Source organism: Lissotriton vulgaris, chromosome 6 (genome assembly GCF_964263255.1).
Source record: "Lissotriton vulgaris chromosome 6, aLisVul1.2, whole genome shotgun sequence".
Lineage (NCBI taxonomy): Eukaryota > Metazoa > Chordata > Amphibia > Caudata > Salamandridae > Lissotriton > Lissotriton vulgaris.
In genome coordinates, this window is record NC_141694.1 from 1290912882 (window position 1) to 1290936767 (window position 23886).

At 44.4% G+C, this 23886-nt stretch overlaps 1 protein-coding gene across 1 annotated transcript in view; it reads left to right on the forward strand.

Moving 5' to 3' along the window:
• Window positions 1–23886, forward strand: part of ADGB (androglobin) — a 1363241-nt gene that overhangs the window by 1157911 nt on the left and 181444 nt on the right. Inside the window, exon 31 of the mRNA XM_086927423.1 lies at window positions 23057–23221. Coding sequence (XP_086783549.1) covers window positions 23057–23221 — 165 coding nt within the window. The remainder of the gene's footprint in view (window positions 1–23056; window positions 23222–23886) is intronic.

Here is a 23886-nt window from a genome sequence, read left to right on the forward strand (position 1 = left end):
CTAGGTATTTCCTTGGTTCATAATGGTAATTATTGTACCACATGTATGAAAATATCATTTTGTAATTACCAAATAGTGATTTTTAAGAAATTGCTATTTGGTAATCGCAAAATGCGATGTAACAAACCAGATAGGAAATATCGATTTCCTAATTGCAATTTCTTTAAAATCGCAAACGCAATTAGGGAATCGATATTTGTAATTTTGACTCCATTCATTCCTATGGGCCTCAAGACTCATAGGTGAGAAAGGTCTTGCATTACCTAACGTGCGATTACCTATTGTGGTAATAGCGTTTCCTAAATGCACAGTTCGCATTTATGAAAGGCATTTATATGTGCATTAGGGAATTGCCAATTGCGACTCCCTATTTGCATTCACAATTTTGGTAATTGCTAACAATTGTGATTGCCTAAATTGCAAATGCCAAAGCCTTTCATACATTCAGAACGGCCATTTTACATTTGGAAGCCGCCGAATTTTGTGACTCGCACTGTTTGCAAACGCAAATTAGTTTCATAAATCTGGCCCATTGTTCGGTAGATCTATGTGTATTGTGGAACTATTTTTAGCAAGTGCTGATGGATGCTTTAAAAGCCTGATGATTGATTATTGGAGTTGCATATGTTCAGACTTCTGTATTAATGTGTCCTGTTGTAAATTGGTACGTGGTAATCTTGATTATCAGTGCTGTTGTGAGCATGCTGACACCCAACTAATTGACCTGTCTGTATTTGTCTGTGAATAGTAGAACCTTAAGTGTGCTAGAGCATGTTCTGTTATTTTTATTTTTATTTATTTTTTATTCATAAAAACAATTGCAACATCTGTTACAGGGTTAGCATAGGTTAAGTAGGTTCCGGTTATACATGGGTGTTTATATCGCTAACCCCAAATGTCATTATTTTGAAAGCAAGAGAAAGGCAAGGAGGAAAGGACAGAAAAGTAAGTGGTGAAAAAAGAGGTAGGGACAGGCACTGAGGAAGGGATAAACATTGCTATACATTACATCTGACATTCTGTGAGGATGTTTGAGCACGCATGCAGGCCCAACCGGACTATATTTGGACACGTCTCTTTGGGTCCAAGTCGATACATTTGTCTTGGTGTCTTAGCAGTTTCATGGGGGTTCATAAGAGTCTAGGTAGGTGTCCAGAGATCTCCACATCCCTCTGGAGGCCGGTTTCCAGGGTGAGCTCTGTAGTGCGATATTGTCTGCTCCTCTGAGATGCGTATAGTTAAAATCCAAATCAGACCCCATTCTGCAATGAAAACTTTTAGAAAGTCATCCGTGACTAGCAAAAGCAGTTGCAATGCCATGTTTATGGCAAATTGTGTGCTATACAAGTGCAAATAAAAAAATAAAAAACCAAAACACACCACAATCTTCTAGATAATGTTTTATGATGGTTTCGTTTTTAAATATCCTGACCATTGGATTTTTCTTTAGGAAATATCACTGTGTCGGAGCCTATGCACTTGTGTTGTGCAGCACCTTGGTACATAAATGATACCACGTTGTCGCCCTTCTGTTTCCTTTCACATGGAAAGGTTCATATCCAGTACCTCCAATATCCCGATAAGTTTCACATTCTCTAGTATTTTCTTTTTTACTGTTCGTTTTCAAGAGGAGACAAAGGCATTCCGGCTCCTAGAATGCAGTAAACGCAGTCAACACACCCAAGAGCTCTGGTTTTCATGTACTAACGCAAACAAACAGCATTTGAGCATACGTGTGCTTGCGTGTATTATCACAATAAAGCCAGACGTGCTTGTCCATAATGTCATCTGGGTCAGCTCATGATGCCACACTGTTATTTCCATTGTTGTGATCTCGATAATTTATTATATTATGTCCCTTATTGGGATTTAATATTTATGCTAATAACTATTTTAAAACCCAGGAAATCTCTTATTGTTTTGATCAGTCAGGAAATATATTTCTATCACCACATCTTTAACAAACTAAAGCAGTATAATTGGTTGAAAACACCAATGTGTTTCTCCTATTCTGCCCTACTTCTGCCTATATATATTTTCATATATTATATTCAAATTAAGACAGTTTAGTCACTAACCCATGCACTCAGTGAGACACATTCAATCACTCTCTCATACAGTCAGCCATGCACCTACTAAATCCTTCATCCAGACACTTATACATCCACTCATTCTTCAATATGTAAGACATATTTTAACTTTACAGAAACATACAGTCACTGGATGATGTCATCAGTGATGTCAGCAGTGATGTCACTGACCATGTCATGAATGATGTAATATGTGACATCATCAGCAGTGGATTGCGGGTGCGCGATATATAGTTAGCGCAACTAACTATATATGCGAATTTCAATGGTTTTGTGCGAGTAAATTAAGGTTTTGTAAATGCTAATTCCTAACTATATATGGTCTATAACCTATGGTTTTTTCAGTGAATTTCAATGGTTTTTTAATAGCAAATATGAAAAGCTGTAAAATGTCAAGTACGTGGTAGGTAAAAACATTTTCGTATTTATGCACGCTGATGTGCTTTGAACGCTGCCACCCCCCTCCTCTTTTCTTTTAAAAATTGGAAGAAACAAAAAGTATTCCCTTCCATAAATAACCCAAGACTTTTATTTTGTTATGGCAAGGGAACGAAATAGAGAATAAACTATAGTTGGTCACCATGGGGTTTAAAGAAGGGATGGTTCTTCACCAGATTAGATATTTTCCCAGACCCTCATTCTCCAATGTGATGAACTAGGCTAAAATTCTTCTGGTGCCTGCACCCTGTCACAGAATATCACCCTAAAACATGGAATCTCCCAAACACCAGATTGAGTTGAACCCCACAGTAAGCCTTATTTCTTCAGGGCCTCAGAATTTCTTTTGCTTTGCTCATGGAAATTGTGGGATATAGGAGAGATAAGGTGTCACCATTAAGAAAGGGTAGTATTTAAATTTGCATATCAATTATGGTAAACCTTTTAGACATATGATATGCTAGCTTGAACTTATGCTTTACATTTGAAGCTGAATTCAACAGCTTAATTAAGTAGGTTTTCGTAGTTGTAACTTTAAAGGGTGATCTAGCAAGCTGTAAAGATTTTCTAAAACAGTGGAGCGTATTTAGGTTTTTAATGTACATGTATATAAAACGATTACACAAATGAAACATTTGTGAGTTTTAAATTTCCGGAGAAGTATAATTCACCAATAGCTTTCTCTGTAGATGTTTTTCCATTAACAATCCCAGTTCCATCACCCGCCCAGGATATCACTACTGTTAGTTGTCATTGTTGCTTCTGTTTTAATAAAAAATGTTTTAAGGTGTTTACTGTTTTTGTTGCGATGTATATATTTATAAGTTATTAAAGTGTTATAATCCTACTAATTTTTTATCGATTATTGCTCTTTGAGATATTCCCTGTCTACAAACAGAGAAGAATAGGAATATTCTGTCTCCCTTTGCAGATAGTGAAGGATAGGTAATGCGGACTTTTGTCCCCCGTTGTAATCCGTCATGCCTGTTTTTCTCACCACTGATTGATTGATTGGCTGGACATTTATTGTTCAAGGAATAGTTCTGTCGAGGTATTCTCTGTTTGCAAATAATGTGGAATAGAAATATTCTGTCTACTCTTTGCAAGTAGTGAAGGGTGGGTAATGCGGACCTTTATCCCCCGTTGTAATCTGCCATGCCCATCTACTCCCCACTGATTGATAAACTAGTTCCACCCGGACCATTTATTAGAGGTACATCATCTGGCTCAACCGGAGGGTACCCCTAATAAAGAAGACATATGTAAAATACGAAGTAATCACTGTATCCTGTTAAACAGAAACTTTAGCATGAAACACACTTGAAAAGGAAGGGAAAGAAATCGAACAAAATCAGTAGGCCACTGATGAGTTTTTGACTTCGCTAGAAATAAGAAACATGAAAGTGGTGAGAGAAGCCAAGCTTGACGTTACGGCAGCCACGAGGTAGCTAGGCTCCGCCACCCCCCCCACTGCTCCAAGCATGTCTGTCCCACCGCCCGCCACGCCAAATAACGGTAACATGAAATAGATACAAATCAGCAGATACCTACCCCCATTACGGAAACTCCCGAAGTGCAACAGGTTCGCGGCTACGCCCATCCGGAAGACGAGGCCTTCGGCACGTGTAGGGCGGGTCCTGCTGGCAGCCGTCGGCCGGGGAGGTCGTCGCGTAAGGTGGGCCAGGAGAGGAGCCGAGGCCGACGGGATCCATTGCTTGTCCCCCATCCTCTTCTTTCTTCAATAATGGCTGCAACAACGGGGGGGGATGTCTTGCACATGCCACCGACCCCCCCCTCCCCTCGTATCTCCTGGTCTGGCCCCAGCTTGGTATGAGCTCCCCGTTCGGTCCTGAAGCGGCGCCCTGCAGGCCACGGGGGGGAAGTCTTGCCTCTGCCTCCGACCACCCCCCCTCTTATCGCCTGGTCCGGACATCACGGATATCAACGCCAGGTGTCGGCTTGGGGTGCGCTGGGAGGGAGAGGTGGCGCGAACGAGCCTCTCCCACCCCCCCAGGTGGGGGCCCCTCAGCTGCACCCCCAACGCTCCACTCACCCAACAAAAGGTCTCGTCCACTATTGCGAGGCAATGATGCTCCGCTCACCCAGCGGGGGTCTCGTCCACTGTTGCGGTGCAACGGCGCTTCTGAGTTCAGCTAGAAAATGAGTCCTGCGTCCAGAAACGTTCTCCTCGACTTTGAAGATTCTATAAGAGCCACGGGCGCCCCCGACCCCCGCAGACACCCCCGATGGGGAATGACTGCCATGATCACCCACGGAACGACCACGACGTAGCCGCGGGACGTCGGCGCGCTCATGCCGGCGCCAGCCTCAGTCTTGAAATGACCAAAATCCTGCAAGACTACCAACTTGATCAGTTCCGGTGGGACACCAGTATGACCCGGTAGGAGAGATTGTTGCCTCCCACCCCACTTTGACTGATGGTTCATGTCGCCAGTCCCCTCTGCTACCCTTCAATGAAAACTTTTGGACTGCCGAAAGAGGTCCCGGTCCAACCACGAGTTGGTGGAGACATTTTGACTATACTTGGACCTTCCTGACCTCACCCAAAATGGCGCCGGTACAAATGAAACTCTCAACTCCTTGTTGTGCCCCGATTGCTCAGCCTTGATATCATGAGATATGTATGCAGTTTTTAGCACATGAATTGATATGGGATAAGACCGATTATATGTTCGGACAATGAATTGATCCGGGATGGGTATTGATTATACGTTCGAACAATGAATTGACATGGGACGGGTACTGATTACACGTTCGGACAATGAATTGATATTAAGTTCTAATGCATCATTGATTACTGTATTTATTGAAGGTTCGAATTGTCGACACTTTTGGTACTTGCTCACAATGAATTATCGATATGATTTTGTTGCACTTGTCGCACTTTTTACTATGAAATCAACGACCACTGACTCTGTTATGTTTTCCACAAATAAATACCCCCCCCTCCCATTTACAGTTCCAGCCTGCTCCGTGGCCGGCCCACGGGGTTGTAGGCCCGTATTTGTGCACCAACATTTTTATTAAAGGTTTTTGAAAAAGCAAACGTAGTTGTAACGCGTAGATTGGTAAGTTTCGAATAAATGGCAACTGTTTCCGATATAAAAAAAAAAAAAGCAGGTGAAATGAAGCAGCTCGATTAGTTAAGGGTTAAAAAGTATAGTACGCAGAAACATTGCAAATATGAATGGTCCAGGTTTGTTGTATGTGTTTTTCATTTTTGTACAGCATAAAGCAATCGATAAAGATCCTGGTATTTAGCCTCTACTTTATATGCTACCTGTATCAGGGAAGTTGTTTTAAATGCCCCTAAGCCACCCCGAAGGACTGTCACCTGGACCCCCTAGTACGAATGAAAACGACCCCGTACGACTGTAGGTTATCTCTCTTCCTCAAAGGAGAGCACAAGCTCGCCCCCACTTTACACCGACTGCCCTTTGTTTTGACCCTCCCCTGCACACGATCCGTAATGCCACACTTGGGCGACCTATGCTATCCACAGGCCTCCGATAATTATCTCTCCCACATTACCGGTCCCCCCTGGGCTTAAACGCCGATAATGTGTCGGAACCTTTTCTTGATTGACCCCGACTAAGTATTATGCCGATCTCTAGGCTTGTATGTATAACCCAGCAAATGTAAACTCATATGTACTACATCTCGTCTATTGCATCGAATGTACCTGGTTATACGCAATCCGCCAGTATTTACAAATGTCTTTCCATTGACCACACATGGCTATATGTACACCCCGTCAGTTGGGGAAAACACGGAAATGAACTAACTTATGTTAAAAAGCGGCGACTGTTGAAAATGGCAATGTATATGTACATAAGCGGCGTTCATTTGTGTTCACCATACCCCTTGCTGTAAACAGAACGAATACCGCGAAACACTGACAGCATTATCCCGCCAGCATAGACCTATGCACGCACGCAAACGACAGCCATTTTTAGGCACCATGGCCTCTCTGCCCGTTTGTTAAACCCCCAGCACCCCTCCCGCGCACACAACTCATGCATCGACCATAAAGCCCTCTCCCTCTGCGTGACCCTGCTCTAGAAGTAACACTCCTGCTTGACCCACACCCCCCCATCTGCTGACGAACCCCCCCCCCCCCCCCCAGCTGCACCTGGCCTCTCGACCCGGTCCCAAGTCATAAGACCAAGCCTCGTGGGAGTACACCCCCTCTTTTTGCCCAGCATAACAGAACCGTGATACACCATCCGAAGTGCCCAACCTTTGATCTGATCATCCCCTCCTGTCCTCGTGTCCTGTAGGAATGTCCGGCTGAGAGATCACAAGACTGGTATGGGAATAGGCCTGAAGCTGGGATTCCAAACATGCTTTTCCTACTTCGAAGTATCTTCATTGTAATAAGGAATGTTTGTGCATCATAAACATGTGTATAAAAGACGAAACCTCAGAGAAACTTGTTAGAGCACCTCCTGAAGACACTATGTGCGTTTTCGAAATGACAGGCTCTCCTCATGAGAAATAAAACTCTGTTCTTGTGTTCCTGCTCCCAGCGCCCGTCTCTTTATTTGGTAACCGTTCAAGATGGAAACTAAGTGGCGTCTTGTGCCAGCAGCCTGGGCATCGGTTGTAATCTGGGCTGAATTTTCCTCAGCACGGGGTGTGATTCTCAGGGAAGAGCAGCGCATATGGGAGGAGGTTTATGGCCCATGCATGAGAGAGAGAGCGTGGGTGACCAGTGCATGGGGGAGATGCTTGCGAGGGTGGGGAGCCATGCTGAGGATCGGCGGCGTGCAGAGAGTTGGTCTGGTCAAGGCATCTAAAATGGCTGCCGTGCACGACAAAAGTGTGGTATAGGAAAAAAAGCAAGATGGCGCAGACAATGTTTATCAATACGAATTAATTTATAACAATTATTTTTAACAATATATTTACTCGCAGTGTCAAAATGGCGGTCAACACTTCCTGATTTCCTTTGAATCGAACGTTAACAGACGTCACGATCGGCGGCGTGCAGAGAGTGGGTCTGGTCAAGGCATCTAAAATGCCTGCCGTGCACGACAAAAGTGTGACATTGGAAAAAAAGCAAAATGGCGCAGACAATGTTTATCAATACAGATTAATTTATAACAATTATTTTTAACAATATATTTACTCGCAGTGTCAAAATGGCGGTCAACACTTCCTGATTTCCTTCGAATCGAACGTTAACAGATGTCACGCAGCAAAAAAAAAAAAAAACGCTCACGCGCAGCCGCTGGAAGACAAGTATCAACATATATGAGCCTCCTCAACCACCCTCAGTAAACATAGGGGGTCAGGATACGTCTCCCGTACCCCCTTATACCCATTTCTCACATTGTTTTTCCTCCATCTTGTAATTTAATTAAAACGAAACACAAAATGGCGAATTCCCGTTTCGCGTCCCGATTCGCTACCCGGTTCGCGAACCAGAAAGCGCTTCTACCGCAAAAAATCAAATGTTTTTTATTTGCCCCACGGGACCCTTTAATAACCCCAACATAATTCCTAGGGGGTCAAGAGAGATCTACCTTGCCCCCTTTCATTAAATTCCCCCTTCATTTTTCTCCTCTTCTTGTCTCTCAATCCTACCGAGAGACAAGATGGCGGCCGCACCGGACTGTTTAGAATGTTGACAGACACCCGAGAGCCAATCAGCTTCGCTTCGCAAAGCTCCGTAACGCGAAAAGTTCGCGAACCGGAGCGCTACCCGGGACGCTGTCACAGATATATCTGTTTTTTAAAACGTTAATTTCTCAAAATCCACTGGAGCACATATATTGAGACCCAGCAAACGCGTTTTGGGACCCCCCTTTTTTCTCGGCCCCCCTTGACAAAACCCCCCCAAATTTTCAGGGGCTGTTCAGAAACAAAATGTGCCATTTTCCTGAAAATTTCAGCCGATTCCGTCCACAAACGCCAAAGTTATTAGACATAGAATTTTCAAAAGTTCCATAGAGAAAAAATCCTAACTATATATACCTACTGGCGACCGCCAGTAGGTAATACATATATATATATATATATATATATATATATATATATATATATATATATATATATGAGAAAGGTCCTGGATGGGACCGAAATGCATTGGGACAACTAACGGCTAGCACTGCTATCGGAATAAAAGATTTCCGAAAACGCCCCATGGAGTGCGACTCACCTTCTTTTCCTGAAAGAAATCTACAGACATACAAAGCGGCTTGGGTCCTACCGCAGAGCACGCACCGCCGACAAAGTGAGTTCCCCACAAGTCTGAAACTTGGACCCTGACCTCTTGGCGCGCAAGCAACCCCAGGCAGGGGAACCCGCCAGGGACCAGACTCTGGTAATCGGCCCTCATCGCCTCGAAAATAGGAAGATGAGGCACAGGTGACAAGCAGCAAAGGCAGGCATCGTTCCTCAACAGGACTGAACGGGGGAGTGAGGGAGGACTACAGAGACCAACAGCCTCTACGAACTTGCCGACTGCGGCGCCCACCAGGGGGCAAAAATCCAACAAAGTTCCCGAGTGACGCCCACCGAGGGGTTTAAAAACTGACCAGAACGCCAACCTTCACTCCTTCCTTCCTCGATGCCACTAGCCCCCTTGAGAAAGGTCCTGGATGGGACCGAAATGCATTGGGACAACTAACGGCTAGCACTGCTATCGGAATAAAAGATTTCCGAAAACGCCCCATGGAGTGCGACTCACCTTCTTTTCCTGAAAGAAATCTACAGACATACAAAGCGGCTTGGGTCCTACCGCAGAGCACGCACCGCCGACAAAGTGAGTTCCCCACAAGTCTGAAACTTGGACCCTGACCTCTTGACGCGCAAGCAACCCCAGGCAGGGGAACCCGCCAGGGACCAGACTCTGGTAATCGTCCCTCATCGCCTCGAAAATAGGAAGATGAGGCACAGGTGACAAGCAGCAAAGGCAGGCATCGTTCCTCAACAGGACTGAACGGGGGAGTGAGGGCGGACTACAGAGACCAACAGCCTCTACGAACTTGCCGACTGCGGCGCCCACCAGGGGGCAAAAATCCAACAAAGTTCCCGAGTGACGCCCACCGAGGGGTTTAAAAACTGACCAGAATGCCAACCTTCACTCCTTCCTTCCTCGATGCCACTAGCCCCCTTGAGAAAGGTCCTGGATGGGACCGAAATGCATTGGGACAACTAACGGCTAGCACTGCTATCGGAATAAAAGATTTCCGAAAACGCCCCATGGAGTGCGACTCACCTTCTTTTCCTGAAAGAAATCTACAGACATATATATATATATATATATATATATTTAGTTTAGTTTAGTTTAAAGGAGTTTGTAGAGCGCTTGGTAACACCTCCCGGCGTGTCCCCGCGCTGTGGAGAGAGAATGCAACAGCAGAGAAAAATCCAATCACACAGTAAAGAGGCAGGTTTTCAACTTCTTCCTAAACATGATTTCATTACTCTCCAACCTGATATCTAGAGGCAGGAGGTTCCATTGCTTGGCAGCTAAGGTGCGGAATGATCTGCCTCCCATTCTAGCTTTTTTGGGGCAGGTAGTTCTGAGCAGACCCATTCCTTTGGATCTAAGAGATCTATTAGGTTCATACACAGACGCCAAATCAGACATATATGCCGGTGCTCTGTGATGAATTATTTTATGGCACCAGAGCATTGCTTTAAAGACAATCCTCTTACTGATCGGTAGCCAGTGGAGGGCTGCTAGAGAAGGGCGTGAAGGAGCTCGGCGGGGAAGCCTTAGCACCAGGCGAGCTGCCGAATTTTGTAGAACCTGTAGCTTTTTTATGTTTTTCTCTGATGTCCCCATGAGCAGCACGTTTCCGTAATCAATACGGGACGTTATCAGTGCCTGCGTCATGGTACGCAATATACGGCATGGTACGTCATGGTACGAAATATATATATTTCACACGAAAAAAGATTACTCTGGCACTCCGCTTGGTAAATCACATTAATTTATTTCACAACTGTGATGGCCTACGCGTTTCGAATGTATAGTTCCTTCTCACGGCAGTGTCGTACAGTTTGTCCCTTTTTGCTTTCCATATTTATATTGTTAAACATTCGAAATGCATACTGGGATATGTAGTTACACAATGCTTTGTTTGTAACTTTATTCCGTAATACTGTAACAAAGTTAACGCCTGCTATTAGTAAGCACGGCTGTTTGTTGATGATGTCAATTCGCAGTGCTTTATTCAGTCACGGGTGTGCTCCCTTCAGTTTATTGTTTAAGAGCACTGATTGTCTATATTACGATATCTGAATTACTACAGTGTCGCGAGTTGTTATCACATTGAGTTATAGAGCGGTAATCTGTTATGGGCTGAGTGCCCTTTTGTTGTGACTTTATTTATCGCCGGCGCATATCCCTTGGTTTATGTGTTGTCCCTTTATGCAGCATTTTATGTAATTTATGGTTCGGGTATTAAGGCTTTGCAGTGTATCACTATATTGTTGTGGCTATACAATGAGCCCTCTTTACTCGTGTTCGATTGATTACTGTGTAGTTTGCAATCAACCTGAATTTGTGTGTATAGTGTATAATTGTTTCTAGGGCTGAGTGCCCTTGTCACTACTTATGAGCAGCCTATAACACATTGATGTTTAACAACTTATACAGATCATTTGTCTAATGACTAAGTCAGTGGTTCTTGCACACAATACATCATGTTTCGATTTTCATACTTAAACTGTTTATCAAGTTGATTATTCATCGTCTTTTGTGCGGATTCAGTTGGAAACAAAATATTTTAATTTTTCTAAGACAATACCCATCTCTCATTATAAGTGGACATATAATTCTTCGTCTCCATTCAGTCCTACTGGTTGTTTAGTTTTGAATCTCATTATTAGTTTGGATTCCAGTCTTCTCAATTGGAGTTTTCTGTTGCCTCCTCGTTCGTGTTGGGGTATTGTAGCTATTCCTGAATATTAAATGTCTGTCCACTTCTGGCCCCGTGGACCCCATCCCCGGGGGCCGGCCCTATCCGTTGGGGACCGTGGGGATACCCCAACTCTACCATGGTTGCCTCCTTCGGGAGGCTGCATTGCTTTTCCATAAGGGGAGCTGCTAACATGCAGCTCTCCTTATGGAAAAGCAATCCTACTTTGCTTCATTGAAGCGAGAGCAGGTTTCCTGCTCTCGCTTCAGTGAAGCAAAGCAGTTTGCTATGACAGTGCTGGAGCCGCATGGCTTCTACCCTGTCATTGAAAACAGCAGTGTCCCAGGAGTGGGCAACCGGGACACTGCAGGAGCCAGCCTCTGGATCAACTGCAGTTTTTTCAGGGAGTTTGCTCCAGCTTCTGCCAATAGGACATTGCCGTAATCTAAACGGCTAATGACCATTGCTTGGGTCAGGGTTTCTTTGGTGCTCCAGTGGGATAAAAGGAAAAATCTTCCTCAGGAGTCTTAGCCTATAGTAACAGGACCCAGAAATGGTCGCTACGTGATCCTGCATGGAAAGAGAGTGGTTAATCTTGATACCCAGGTTATTTACACACTACTTTGGTGTGGGGGGGCACCCAGTTGTATAGGCCACCACTCCTTGGACCAGACTGCCGCAGCCTTCCCCAGCAGTATGACTTCCGTCTTCCCTGGGTTATACTGGAGAAAGTTATTGGTCATCCAGTTAGAGATTTCCCAAATACCCTTGGAAAAACGGAGTGTATCCGCCTCCTGATTTGGGCCGATGTTGAACAGCAGCTGGGTGTCATCGGCGTACAAAATAGTTTCAAAACCCAGGGATTCCACTACCTTAGCCAGAGGTGCCATATAGATGTTAAAAAGGGTAGGGCTAAGGCAGGAGCCCTGGGGAACGCCCTTGTCTAATGAAGTTTTCTCTGCCTGATAGGAGCCCATGATGAACGTTTGGGATCTATCCATTAGGAAATTCTGAAGCCACCTGAGGGCCGAACCCTGGATCCCGATAGCTCTTAACCTCTCTGCCAGCCTGGCATGCGAGATGGTATCGAATGCCGCGGAGAGGTCAAGGAGGATCAGGATTGCCGACATCCACCGACATCCGCAGGGAGTCCGTTACAGCCAATAGCGCCGTTTCCGTACTAAAACCCCTGGGGAAGCCGGACTGCGAGGCGTCAAGAATACAGTTTGACTCAAGATAGCAGTTTAATTGCTGATTGATCATACTTTCCAGCATTTAACCCAACATGGGGAGCAGCGAGATCGAGCGATAGTTGCCCAACTCCTGAGGGTTAGCTGCAGGTTTCTTTATGGTAGGATGGACGAATGCTTCCTTCCAGGGCACTGGAATTTCGCCCTCCGCAATTGAGAGATTAAAAAGATTCTGGATAGTAGGAGCCAAAGTATGGGATAAAAGTGCCATAATTTTTGTGGGGCCGGGGTCCGCCGGGGAGCCCGATTTAGCGGCCTCTAATGCTTTCTGAGTTTCTGCTAAAGTAATAGGTCTAAAGCATTCAAGGGAACAATCAGTCCGTATAAGTGTACAGCCAAGATTGAAGGAAATAGGCGCCTCATGTGAAAAATTCGAATAAATGATTTCAATTTTCTCCCGAAAGAACCTCGCCAAAGAGTTGCAGAGGTCTTGGGATTCTATGGAGGGTTGTTTGCATGCCACAGGGGTCATGAAATCTTTCACGATGTCGAATAGCGCTTTAGTGGTATTGGTCGTGTGATTGATCTGGTTCGCGATGAACAGGCATCTTGCAGCTTTTAGATTTTGGTGGTAAGTTGATAGGGAAGATTTAAAAAGAGTTTTTGATTGGGGGGATTTAATTCGTCGCCAGAGTCTTTCCAGTCTTTTGCAGGAAGATTTTTCTGCCTAAGTTCAGAAGTATACCATTGGGCAGAGCGTCGATTCAGCGGGGTCTTGATTTCTTTTTATTTGGAATAATTATATCCAAGGCTCCCACCATTTCTGTCATGAAGGTCGACAAGGCATTAGACACCTCCCGCTCCTCTGTCCAAGAGGGGGTGTAAATACTTTCTCAAATGTCTGGGGGGTGAGCTTGTTCCAAGGCCGCTGAGTTAGTAGGGCTCTACCAGCAGGCTGTCCTCTACACGGAGGGAAACCAGACGGGCTCGTAAATTTGATCATAAGATGGTCCAACCACGTAAGGAGCCAAGGGGCATCATATATGAGCGATTCTATGTTTGTGAACAGTAGGTCGAGTGTATGCCCCCCGTTATGGGTAGGTCCTAGAATTCTTTGGGGGATCCCAAGGTGCTCCATATCTGTAAGAAGTTTATTTACTTCAGGGGATGCCTTGGCCACAGGCACCTTTAAGGTGCTTTTTAAACACTATAGCAATACCCCCCCCCCATGTTCCCCACCCTATCCACCTGGATAAACCCATAGTTTTTGGGGATAGCCATGTTAACCATTGGAAGATTGGCAGGATTCAGCCAGGTTTCACTCAGGAAACAAATCTCCGGGGCGTGCGAATGGATTACGTCCCAGATTTCGAATGGATGCTTGGCTAAGGACTGGACATTACAGAGGATGTAAGACCGGCCCTCCGATGGTGGTGTCCTGTGTAAGCTAGTTACTGGCACATGACTAATATATTGGTCCCCTTGAAAGGAGCTGCTCCTACAGGCTACCGGACCCTCCAGGAAGTCGGGGAATTTAAAAGGACAGGTCTGCGCGGCACCTTCTCCCTGCTAACCTTGTGCAAGATTTAAAGCATATCATCCCACCTTATTGGACTACCATCATCAACTCCTCCTTGGCCACTGAGTGTGTCCCTGTTTCCCTCCAGCTTGGCCAAATCACTCCCATCCTCAAAAACGCTTCAGCTGACCCCACCAACCTTAACAATCTACGGCCTATCTCTACTCTCCCCCTTCTATCTAAGGCCCTAAAAAAATGCACCTTGCTCCAACTAGACACGCACATTGACTCTTTCAACCTCCTGGACACGTTACAGTCAGGCTTTAGAAAGGGCTGTAGTTCTGAAACCGCTATGCTCAAAATTGTCGATGACAGGGGTGAGGCCTCCCTTCTCTTTCTTCTTGACCTATCTGCTGCCTTCGACACTGTTAACTACTCTGCCTTACTCAACACCCTCAAAGATAGGTTCGGCTTCAATGGTCCTGCCTCCGAACGGTTCACCTCCTTCTTTTAGCACAGAACCCAACAAAGTAAAATTAGCAATTATCTCTCCAAACCTAGTCCTGTCTCCCTCGGTGTTCCCCATGATTCTATTCTCTCTCCCTCTCTATTTAACCTCTTAATCTTCGGCAAGCAGGAATCAACTACCACCTCTAAGCTGATGATACCCAGCTTTACTATAAAATCAATTCCCAAGCTGACATCCTGCACCTTAATGATGCCCTGACTAAGATTCAACAATGGTTCCATCACAATCACCTTAAACTTAACCCTAAAGTAATTCTCTTCGCTCCTAAAAACAACCAGCTCCCCATTCAACACTGGATCTCCGACCTTAAAGCTCTCAATTGCTCTTTGTCCACCTCTAACTCAGTTAAATCCCTCGGAATAAGCATTGACCAGAACCTCAGCCTTTCTCTCCACATAAAAAACGCGGCCAAAGGCGCTCTCTTCTTTCCATATCACCTCAAGAAAATAAAACCCTTCGTCCCTACTGATGATTTTAAATTAGTTGTTCGATCACTAGTACTTTCTAGATTAGACGGTGGTAATGCCATGCTCTCTGGAACTCCTAAAGTACACCTAGCACCAATCAAATCAGTCCTTAACTTCGCGGCCAGACTTATCTTGGATTGTAAGTGTTTCAATCATATCTCCCCCATCCTCAAAGCTCTCAAATGGCTTCCCATTGAGGGCAGATCCTCCTACAAGAATGCTTGCATTGCGCATAAAGCCTTCCATCAGCATACCCTATTGTATTTAGCAGACAAACTCCACAAAGCAGGCTGCTCTACAGAAATGAGGAGCACTAATACTCTCATGCTAGTACCTTCCTTGGCTAACAAGAAAGCTACCCAGTTACGCTCTTTCTCCGGAAACGTGCCTACTATCTGGAACACACTCCCCAAAGATCTACGGAGCAACCCCTCCTATCCTAGCTTCCAAAAAGACCTCAAGCGACACCTTCTCAACAAATACTGGGGTCCTTAATCCTGCCACCTAACAGGGGGTCACAGCCTGCCCATGACGGTGCTCTGTTCTCCCCACATTATACCGAACTTACTACCCCCCTCCTCTCATTCCCAAATACATTTCCACCCTCCCCCTACTAGTTCGCTTATTTTCCCTACCTACCCCTACATGCTATCTCCTCTCCCATCACCCTCCTTAGTTTTCCATTTCCTCTCCCCCCCCCCCCCCCATCCCTGACCACCCAAGCTAGATCAACTATCTAATTCTGGCTATGGTCTAGCTGTAATCATTATTTTCATGTCCATGTATTTACTGTTCTTTGCATTTGTTTCCCATTTTCTTGCACTTTCCCTTTTTGTACAAATGTTATATTTCATTTTGTTGCACTCCCAAACCTTGTTAAGCGCTCTGATACCCTTGGGTCTAGCCAGCGCCATATAAAACTGTTTAAATAAATAAATAAATACATTGTTTATGTATTGTTTTGAACCACGGTATGCAAGGTTTTTTCTTCTGCATTTTTAGAAGTAATGGAGCAGCCTTCTGAATAATGTTGGTCATTTTGCTATTGTAGAGGCGCGTCAGTTCTTGAACGAATGTTTGCTCCGTCCGTGATTCCAAGGTTGTTTGTCATAACCCCATCAATTCTGTTCTGTTTACGCTTTTGTAATCCCTCACCCATGTTTTTGCTCTTTTCTTTTGACCCTTGATTTTTGTTTCTTGTGTGGATATTTGGAAAATAATTTGATGATGAACTGACCAGTCAGTTGGGGTGATAACTAGCATGTTTACTGATTCCGGTTTAGCGATGATGAGGTTCAGTGTGGCACCTTTGTTGTGCATTGGTCCATTGCATGCTTGAACCATGTTGAGGTCCCAGAGCAGGTTACTGAGTGCAGACACTGTGGGGTCTTTGTCAGAGTTCCAGTGAAGGTTGTAGTCTCCTAATAATATTGTGTTAGAGTGTGAGGAGGGATTGATTGTGACCATTTTTTAGGTTGCTCCCGGAAGATTGTGTTGTTAACTGGTGGAGGGTGTACACGGAGTGTTTTCATTAGCAGTTTCTTTGCTTGATTTCAGCTCCCAAGAACTCAAACAATGATGGATCTTCTAACGAGAGTGAGTTTATAGTTATGGAATTTCTGTGAATTATGGCTAGACCTACCCCTTGTTTCAAGTGTGGTCTAGGCGTAAGATGGAAAAGTCAGGTAGAATGTGAAGGTCCAGTATTGGGGCTGCCGTTGGTTTAAGCCAGGTTTCAGTTAGGAAGAATATGTCCAGATCATGAGCTAAGATCACATCTGCTATATCCATAGGGTGTTTTGCAGCTGATCTGCAATTGTGCAGCATGCATTTCAGTTTTGTTACTTATTTGTTAGTTACTGTGGGGCGTATTGTGTTTGTTGCAATCAAGATCAGGTTGTTGTGATTGACTTGCAGTGGGTTTTGTCTAACTTTTTTGAAGTTGGATGTCTTGAGAATCAGGATGTTGAATGTAGTGTCAAGTGAGATTTTCTGTGTGCACTGATAGTATAATAGCAGATTGTTTATCACTTCCTCTGTGAGGTAATTGTTCGTTCTTCTTGGTCTGAGAAGCTTGTTGTCTCTAGGAGTGCAGAGTCTGCTGTTGTAGATACACTTTCTGCTAGAAGGGGAGTCAGTGTACTTGGTACACTGACTCTCAGATGAGTAGAAGTGCATTGAATTTCTTCTTGACCCATTCTATGTCTTCTCTGAGTAGTTGCCAGTTGTTGTTGATTTGGTGAGCTGAGAATTTGTGTCATTGGCACTGACAAATAAAATTATCATTCTGTGTGCCTGTATGCAACTTTTTGTGACCGGTGTGCGTTTTTATTTCTATCACCTGCACTTTATCTTTGGGGTGTTTCTTGGTCAGTAATCTACATTCTGTTGTTGTGTAGTCTGGCTGAGTGAGCTGTTCTTAGGAGGCTCTAAATGAGGTCTATGTGGGTCTGTGTAGACTGCAGGGCTATGAATGACATTGGATGTAGTTCTTCATTCAGAGTCAGTGTGTTTAGGTTAATAATTAGGAGACAAAGGAAGTTTCTTGGTAGCTCTGGCCCAATTCCCGTTGTTGAGTAGTTGCTCCATGTGCTGGAGAGCTGTTACTTGGTGGGTCTTTTTGGGTTCTCTGTAGGGTTGAATATACATTAGGGCTATGATTGTCATTGTATGTAGCTACTTGATCAGAGTTAGTAGATTTAAGATGACGGTTAGGAGACGGAGTATGAGATGGGTTACTATAAGTTTTAGCTTGGGCTACTACTTGCCATTTTAGGTGTGTGTGTGTGTGTGTGTGTGTGTGTGTGTGTGTGTGTGTGTGGACCTAGGAATCGCTGAGCGGATATGTTCTAATTGCTATTGGTCTGTCTATAGTTCCTATACTGGTAGTCAGTATTTTAGAGTGGGTGTATACCAGGTACCCTCTTCTGTCCTGAGGTCCTCAGGACAAAAGAGGACCTCATCGCCCCACCACCAGTACGCCAAGAGGCGCATTTGCAGAGTGGTGTAAAAAGGGGCATGGCCTCGGAATACCTTTCTCCAACGCAGCTCTGTGGCGATAACTGGAGGTACCTGGTGGGCTAGTTGGCCCCCAGGGACCCTCAGTGTTCAAAGGGACTTAATCTCCCAACTTAGAACGCGCCAGGGGGCACGTTTGCAGAGTGGTGGAGAAAGGAGGCATGGCCTCCGGCATCTTGCCGTCTTTTTTATTTTCACTTTTTTTAACAAGGTGGGCTGTGTGGCCCCCCTTCTTTTACATTTATTATAAAACCAGGAAGGGGGCCTATGGCCCCCCATCCAGAGGCCAATTATGGCCCCAGGGACCCCATGCGAGGGGGCCGGCCTTTGCATGTTTTTAAAAATCTGGCCTCTCCGTTGGGGACCCCGGGGAAGCCCCAACGCCCCGACAATCCTGCCCTCTCCCCGCCTCCTGCGGGAGCCGGCATTGCTTTTGAGCATGTGGAGCTGCTGACATGCAGCTCCCCTTGCTCAAAAGCAATCCTGCTCTTACTCAATGAGGCAAAGCTGAGTTTGCTATGACAGGGCGGGAGCCGCACAGTTCCCGCACTGCCATAGCAAACAGCAATGTCCCAGGGGTGGGCACCCCGGGACATTGCAGGAGCTGGCCCTAGTGTGGCGGTCCCCAGGGCCATCAAGGGCTCCAAGAGGGAGGCAGCGAGGCCCCCCTCTCCATGTTTGCAAAGCCCCCGGGGAGGTGGTGGTCCCCAGGGCATGTGAAGGGCTCTTGCCCACCCACACTTTTTTTGAAAAACAAAACAGAGCCCCAGGGAAGTGGAGGTCCCCAGGGCAGCGGGGGGGGCCACGTGCTCCCGCATCCAAATAAAAAAGCCCCATTGAGGTGGGAACCCCACGCATTCATTTTTTAAGAAGCCCCAGGGAAGTGGCGGTCCCTGGGGCTGTGGGGGCCACATGCCCCCGCACATAATTAGCAGAGCCCAGGGGAGGTGGCGGTCCCCGGTGCAGCAGGGCGGCCCCCCGAGCCCCCGCTATTTCATTTTAGCATTGGACCCTGAGAAGCGCGGGAGCCAGCGCTCCATTTTTGTTACATTTTGGCATGATTCACGACCCCAACATGAATTCTGCCTGTGGGACCACCTGAGCAGGCCTAGGGGGTCAGGGTGTTTCTACCCTGCCCCCTTTTCTTGTTTTTTAACCTCTTTTTCACAGTTTTCTTGTGACTCGGTTCTACTGAGTAACAAGATGGCTGCCAACGCATTCTGGTGTAGAGTGTTGGCAGCCAATGAGATTGAAGCTCGTGCCCCGGGAGGGTTCGCGAACCCTTCTTGGTGCTCAGATATCAATATTTTTCTTTAAAAATTCTTTTTAGGAACTACTGAACGGATTTACACCATTTTAAAAAAGGTCGCTTTCTGAACCAAGGACTACATTTTTGCCAAATTTGGAGACATTCCATTCAGCAGTTCGAGCTGTAGCCTGTTCCACTTTTTCCTATGGAAATTAATATGAGGAAAATGCGTTTTGGGACACCCTTTTTTCTCGGCCCCCGCTTCACGAATCACCCAGAAACTTTCAAGATAGGAGCTGACCGGAGCAGGCCAAAATGTTGAAAAATTTTGCGAAGATTTATCAACCGGCGCTAAATATATTGGCAAAACAAAAAACGCTTTTCCTATGGAACATCGGTCCTTATTATAACTACCTACTGGCGACCGCCAGTAGGTGATATATATATTCACGCTTGAAAAATTCAAAACAAACAGAGCCGACTCTACTGCGGATTGTTCAGGTTGTTTTAATCGCATTAGCCATAACGCGTTTCAGCCGTCACAACAGCCTTGATTACATGATGTTTCCGTGCCAATAGATTTTGTTTCTGGGAGTCAAGGTAACATAGAAGAAAGACTCCTTCCTTTATGTCACAAAATACAATTCATTTTGTCAAGTTACAATCACATGCAGATTCTACTGCATTTTGACATTAAATAATGTCAAGTGCAAAAAACATATATATATATATATATATATATATATATATACATATATATATATATATATATATATATATATATATATATATATATATATATATATATATATATATATATATATAGATATACAGACACACTTTCGGCCACATGCACCATTGCTGCTGTTTGCGATTTCTTAATTGCGAAAATTAAGGAATCGCAATTAAGAAATCGCAAAAGGCTATGCATTAAGAATTCGCAAATATTTTTGCGATTTCTTAAATTTCCTTAATTGCGATTCACAATTCGCGAATCGCAATTAAGGAATTCCTTCCCATTGATTCCTAAGGGCCTAGAGGCCCATAGAAATCAATGAGAAGCTATTTTCAATTTGCGATTAGCAATTTGCGAATCGCAAATTGAAAATGCAATTTCAAGGGTGCAGGAAAAGGACCCCCCCTGCACCCCTGAAATTTGACTTTAAGTGCAAATGAAACTTTCAAAAATGCACTTTTGTGCATTTTTGCAATTTTTGGCAAATTACCATGAAGGTCAACTTCATGGTAATTTACCTCTACCTATTTGCAAATTCGCAAATTTAAAATGTTCATGAATTGCATTTAAGAAATCTAAAATTGTGACTTTTTAAATGCAATCACAATTTTAGAAATCGCAACATGATTGCGATTTCTAAAATTGCAAAAAACATGATGCATCCCAATTTTGTCAATTGTATTCGCAAACGGCCGAAAATTGCGATTTGCACCGTTTGCGAATGCAATTCACAATGATGCATGTGCCCGTTTCTTCTTTATCTGTCCTTGACAAGAAGTACACCAGCTCGGGCTGTGTGAGTTAAAATTGTTTTAATCCATAAAGATATGCAAGCAAGAGGCTTACAATAACAACGTTTTTCTGCTCAAACAAGCCTTGATCACGGGAAAGCACTTAAAATTGCTGGTAACGCCAAACTTGGGCCTTGCCTAATTCAGTTATGATGGTCTTTTATTTGCCTGCCAAAAGTTGTAGAGGGGAAGAAACACATTAAAATTATACTTACAATGCAGTCATGCTGAAGAGACCACAAACTCCGAATTCCATTTATGGATTTTTATTATAAGGCCAAAAATATTTGAATATAGACACACCTCAAAATCAATGAATATAGGTACAGGAAAATTAATACAGAGCCAAATCTGTGCATATAATTGATTCAGCAAAAGAGACACAAACTATAAACTCCAGGATTAATTTACAGCCCAAGAGGCATGCAGAGTCCAAATCCCTTTCCATTAGGAAAGAAAGCATGGAATATCTTTCCCCGCACTACTCGCATTAATGATGCTTCTAGTTGGCTCCCCTATCTCGGTTCCCAAAGGTGTCAGCACGTGTAGACTTCCATAGAAGTACTCACGTCAAATGGGTCAAATAGCTTAAAGCTATTCAGCTTGTTCTCAAGGTGCTTTCTCTTCTCCGAAAATCTAGAAGTCTGCCGTTTTGTCCCTGCGCACAATACAAAAAGGATACATTTAGCCCCCTCCTCAATGTATCATGTGACCAATCCTTTCACTAATACACTGGTAGTTTTCTATGATTTCTTCATTGAATGCTTCTTTGACCTTGGAGTGTAGATAGGCCAGGCACAGACAATATCCTCCCTGCTCACTTCTCAGACTGTTCAAAGACATTCCAGTTATCTCCTTAAACTAAAATAATGCGGATGCATTCCTTCTACCTTCAATGGGATGAAAGCATACTATTCTAGCACGAACATAGATACATTTAATTAATTCCACAGTAGCTGAAGAAGTGAAACTGTAAACACCCTGCAGCTCGAGGCCTAGACTGCAGGCAACTTTAAAACACGATTATATGAATATAATGTCTCCCCTACACCTGTAGTTATAAAATAATGGTGTCTTCTAGTATATGCAAAGTCTGTGTAAACAACACATTACATTTCAAGGTTAACATGTAGAGTAAATGCATTTAAAACATAATATAGGATGATACTAAAACATATGCAGGTACGTTTAAATCATGAATATGATGCTCCCTCACAATTAGAGTGTTATATGCGCTCTATCATTGCCCACGTGATTTTTATACGCAGGCCGTATTTCTTCTTCAGAGCACGCCTAGGAAAACAGTAAAAGAGTCTTTCATGAAAGGAAAATAGTGTGATTCAAAAATGTCAATTCAATATTAGACGCTAAACATAATCTTATACTTTCAAATTGTTCCCATTGCGAAATGTCCTGTGTGCCTCAAATGCTCTCTCATCTCACATCTCCTTTAACTTATTTTAACCACACTGCCAGCAAAAGATTTCCGAAAACTCGAGAGAGAACTTACTAGGAGTTCCCTTTGTAGACACAAGTAGAGGTTCAATGTACATCTGTCAAGAACTGCACCTAAATGGCCCCACAGGCTCTCTTACACTTTTTCAACCTTTACCCTTCTTTGACACCCGGATAATCTCTGGTCAGTTTAATGTCCAGCCCTTAACCCCTTGTGTGCTGATGACGGAACCGCTCCGTCATCAGCTGCGGTGGCGCTGTACTGATGACGGAGCGGTTCCGTCATGGCCCGCCCGCCGCTCATGCACGGCGCGAATTCGGCGCCTGTGCTGAGCGTTCTATTGAGCGGACGGGGCCATGACGGAACCGCTCCGTCATAAGCACAGCGCAACCGACGCTGGTGACGGAGCAGTTCCGTCACCAGCATGCACCCGCCGCTCTTCCGCCCCACCCCCTTACCACTGCTGCGGAATAGCCGCCGCAGTGAAGGGGTTAAATAACACGATTGCATCTCTATTTCCAAAGAAAGACCTCTCCATTGAATCAAAGGGTTGTCTCTCTTGTGTGGCTGCTTAGAGTTGTCCATGGAGTTTGAGATTATGTTTGCTGGAACCCTGCCTCTGGGTGGAGTCATTTATACATGCAGATTCTAACTTTCTTACATGTCATTATTCCAGGCTCAACCACTGTCAGAGCCACCCAAACCAGAATGGAGTTTGCGCATAGTAAGTGATCACAGTGAAGCACACGCTTTGGAGGTCAAGAAAGACACCGAAAGAGCAGATGAAATAAAAGCTATGAAACAAGCTTGGGAGTCTGCTGAACCAGGAAGAGCTGTCAAGGTATGCTTCCGCTTGCCGTACCCTCAAGAAATCCTAGGGATTGCATAGCTAAATCGAGCTTCACAATGTTAGAGTCCTTTTGAAAACAGTTTAATCTGTGCTTTTCTTGTCCTTGTGCCTTTTCCTGCTGACAAATGACCTGTGACCGTTTTCTCCTCGGTGAATTTCTTTTTCCAGATTGACACCGCGCCATTGCATTAGTGTTCCTTTCGATTATTTCCTGAGGAACCCCATTCTAAGCCTTTCCATACATAATCATGCATCACACCATTACCAGCTGGTATTTTTGAGTCCTGGGTAAAATATCGAGTTAAGGCTGAGTGCAAAAGTGATTTCCCACAACTCTTGTAATTCGTGCATAGATAACTGAAACAGAATTTGGTTGAAATGATGTACCCCATCATTTTAAATGATTTTCTCCACTTAAACTCTGCTCCATTAATCTCATATGTACCCCTTCATGTTAAATTATTTTCTTCACTTAAACCAGTCTATTATTTCAAAATGGTTCCAAAGCATGTAAAAGACTATACAGTTCTCCATGGCCATTCGGTTATAATAGGGCGGGCCTTAAACTTTGTAAACTGAGTCTTCTGGCTTGGAACAGACAATTTGATCGTCTTCAAATCACAGCATGGCTAATGGATTTTTTACAGTGGATATGT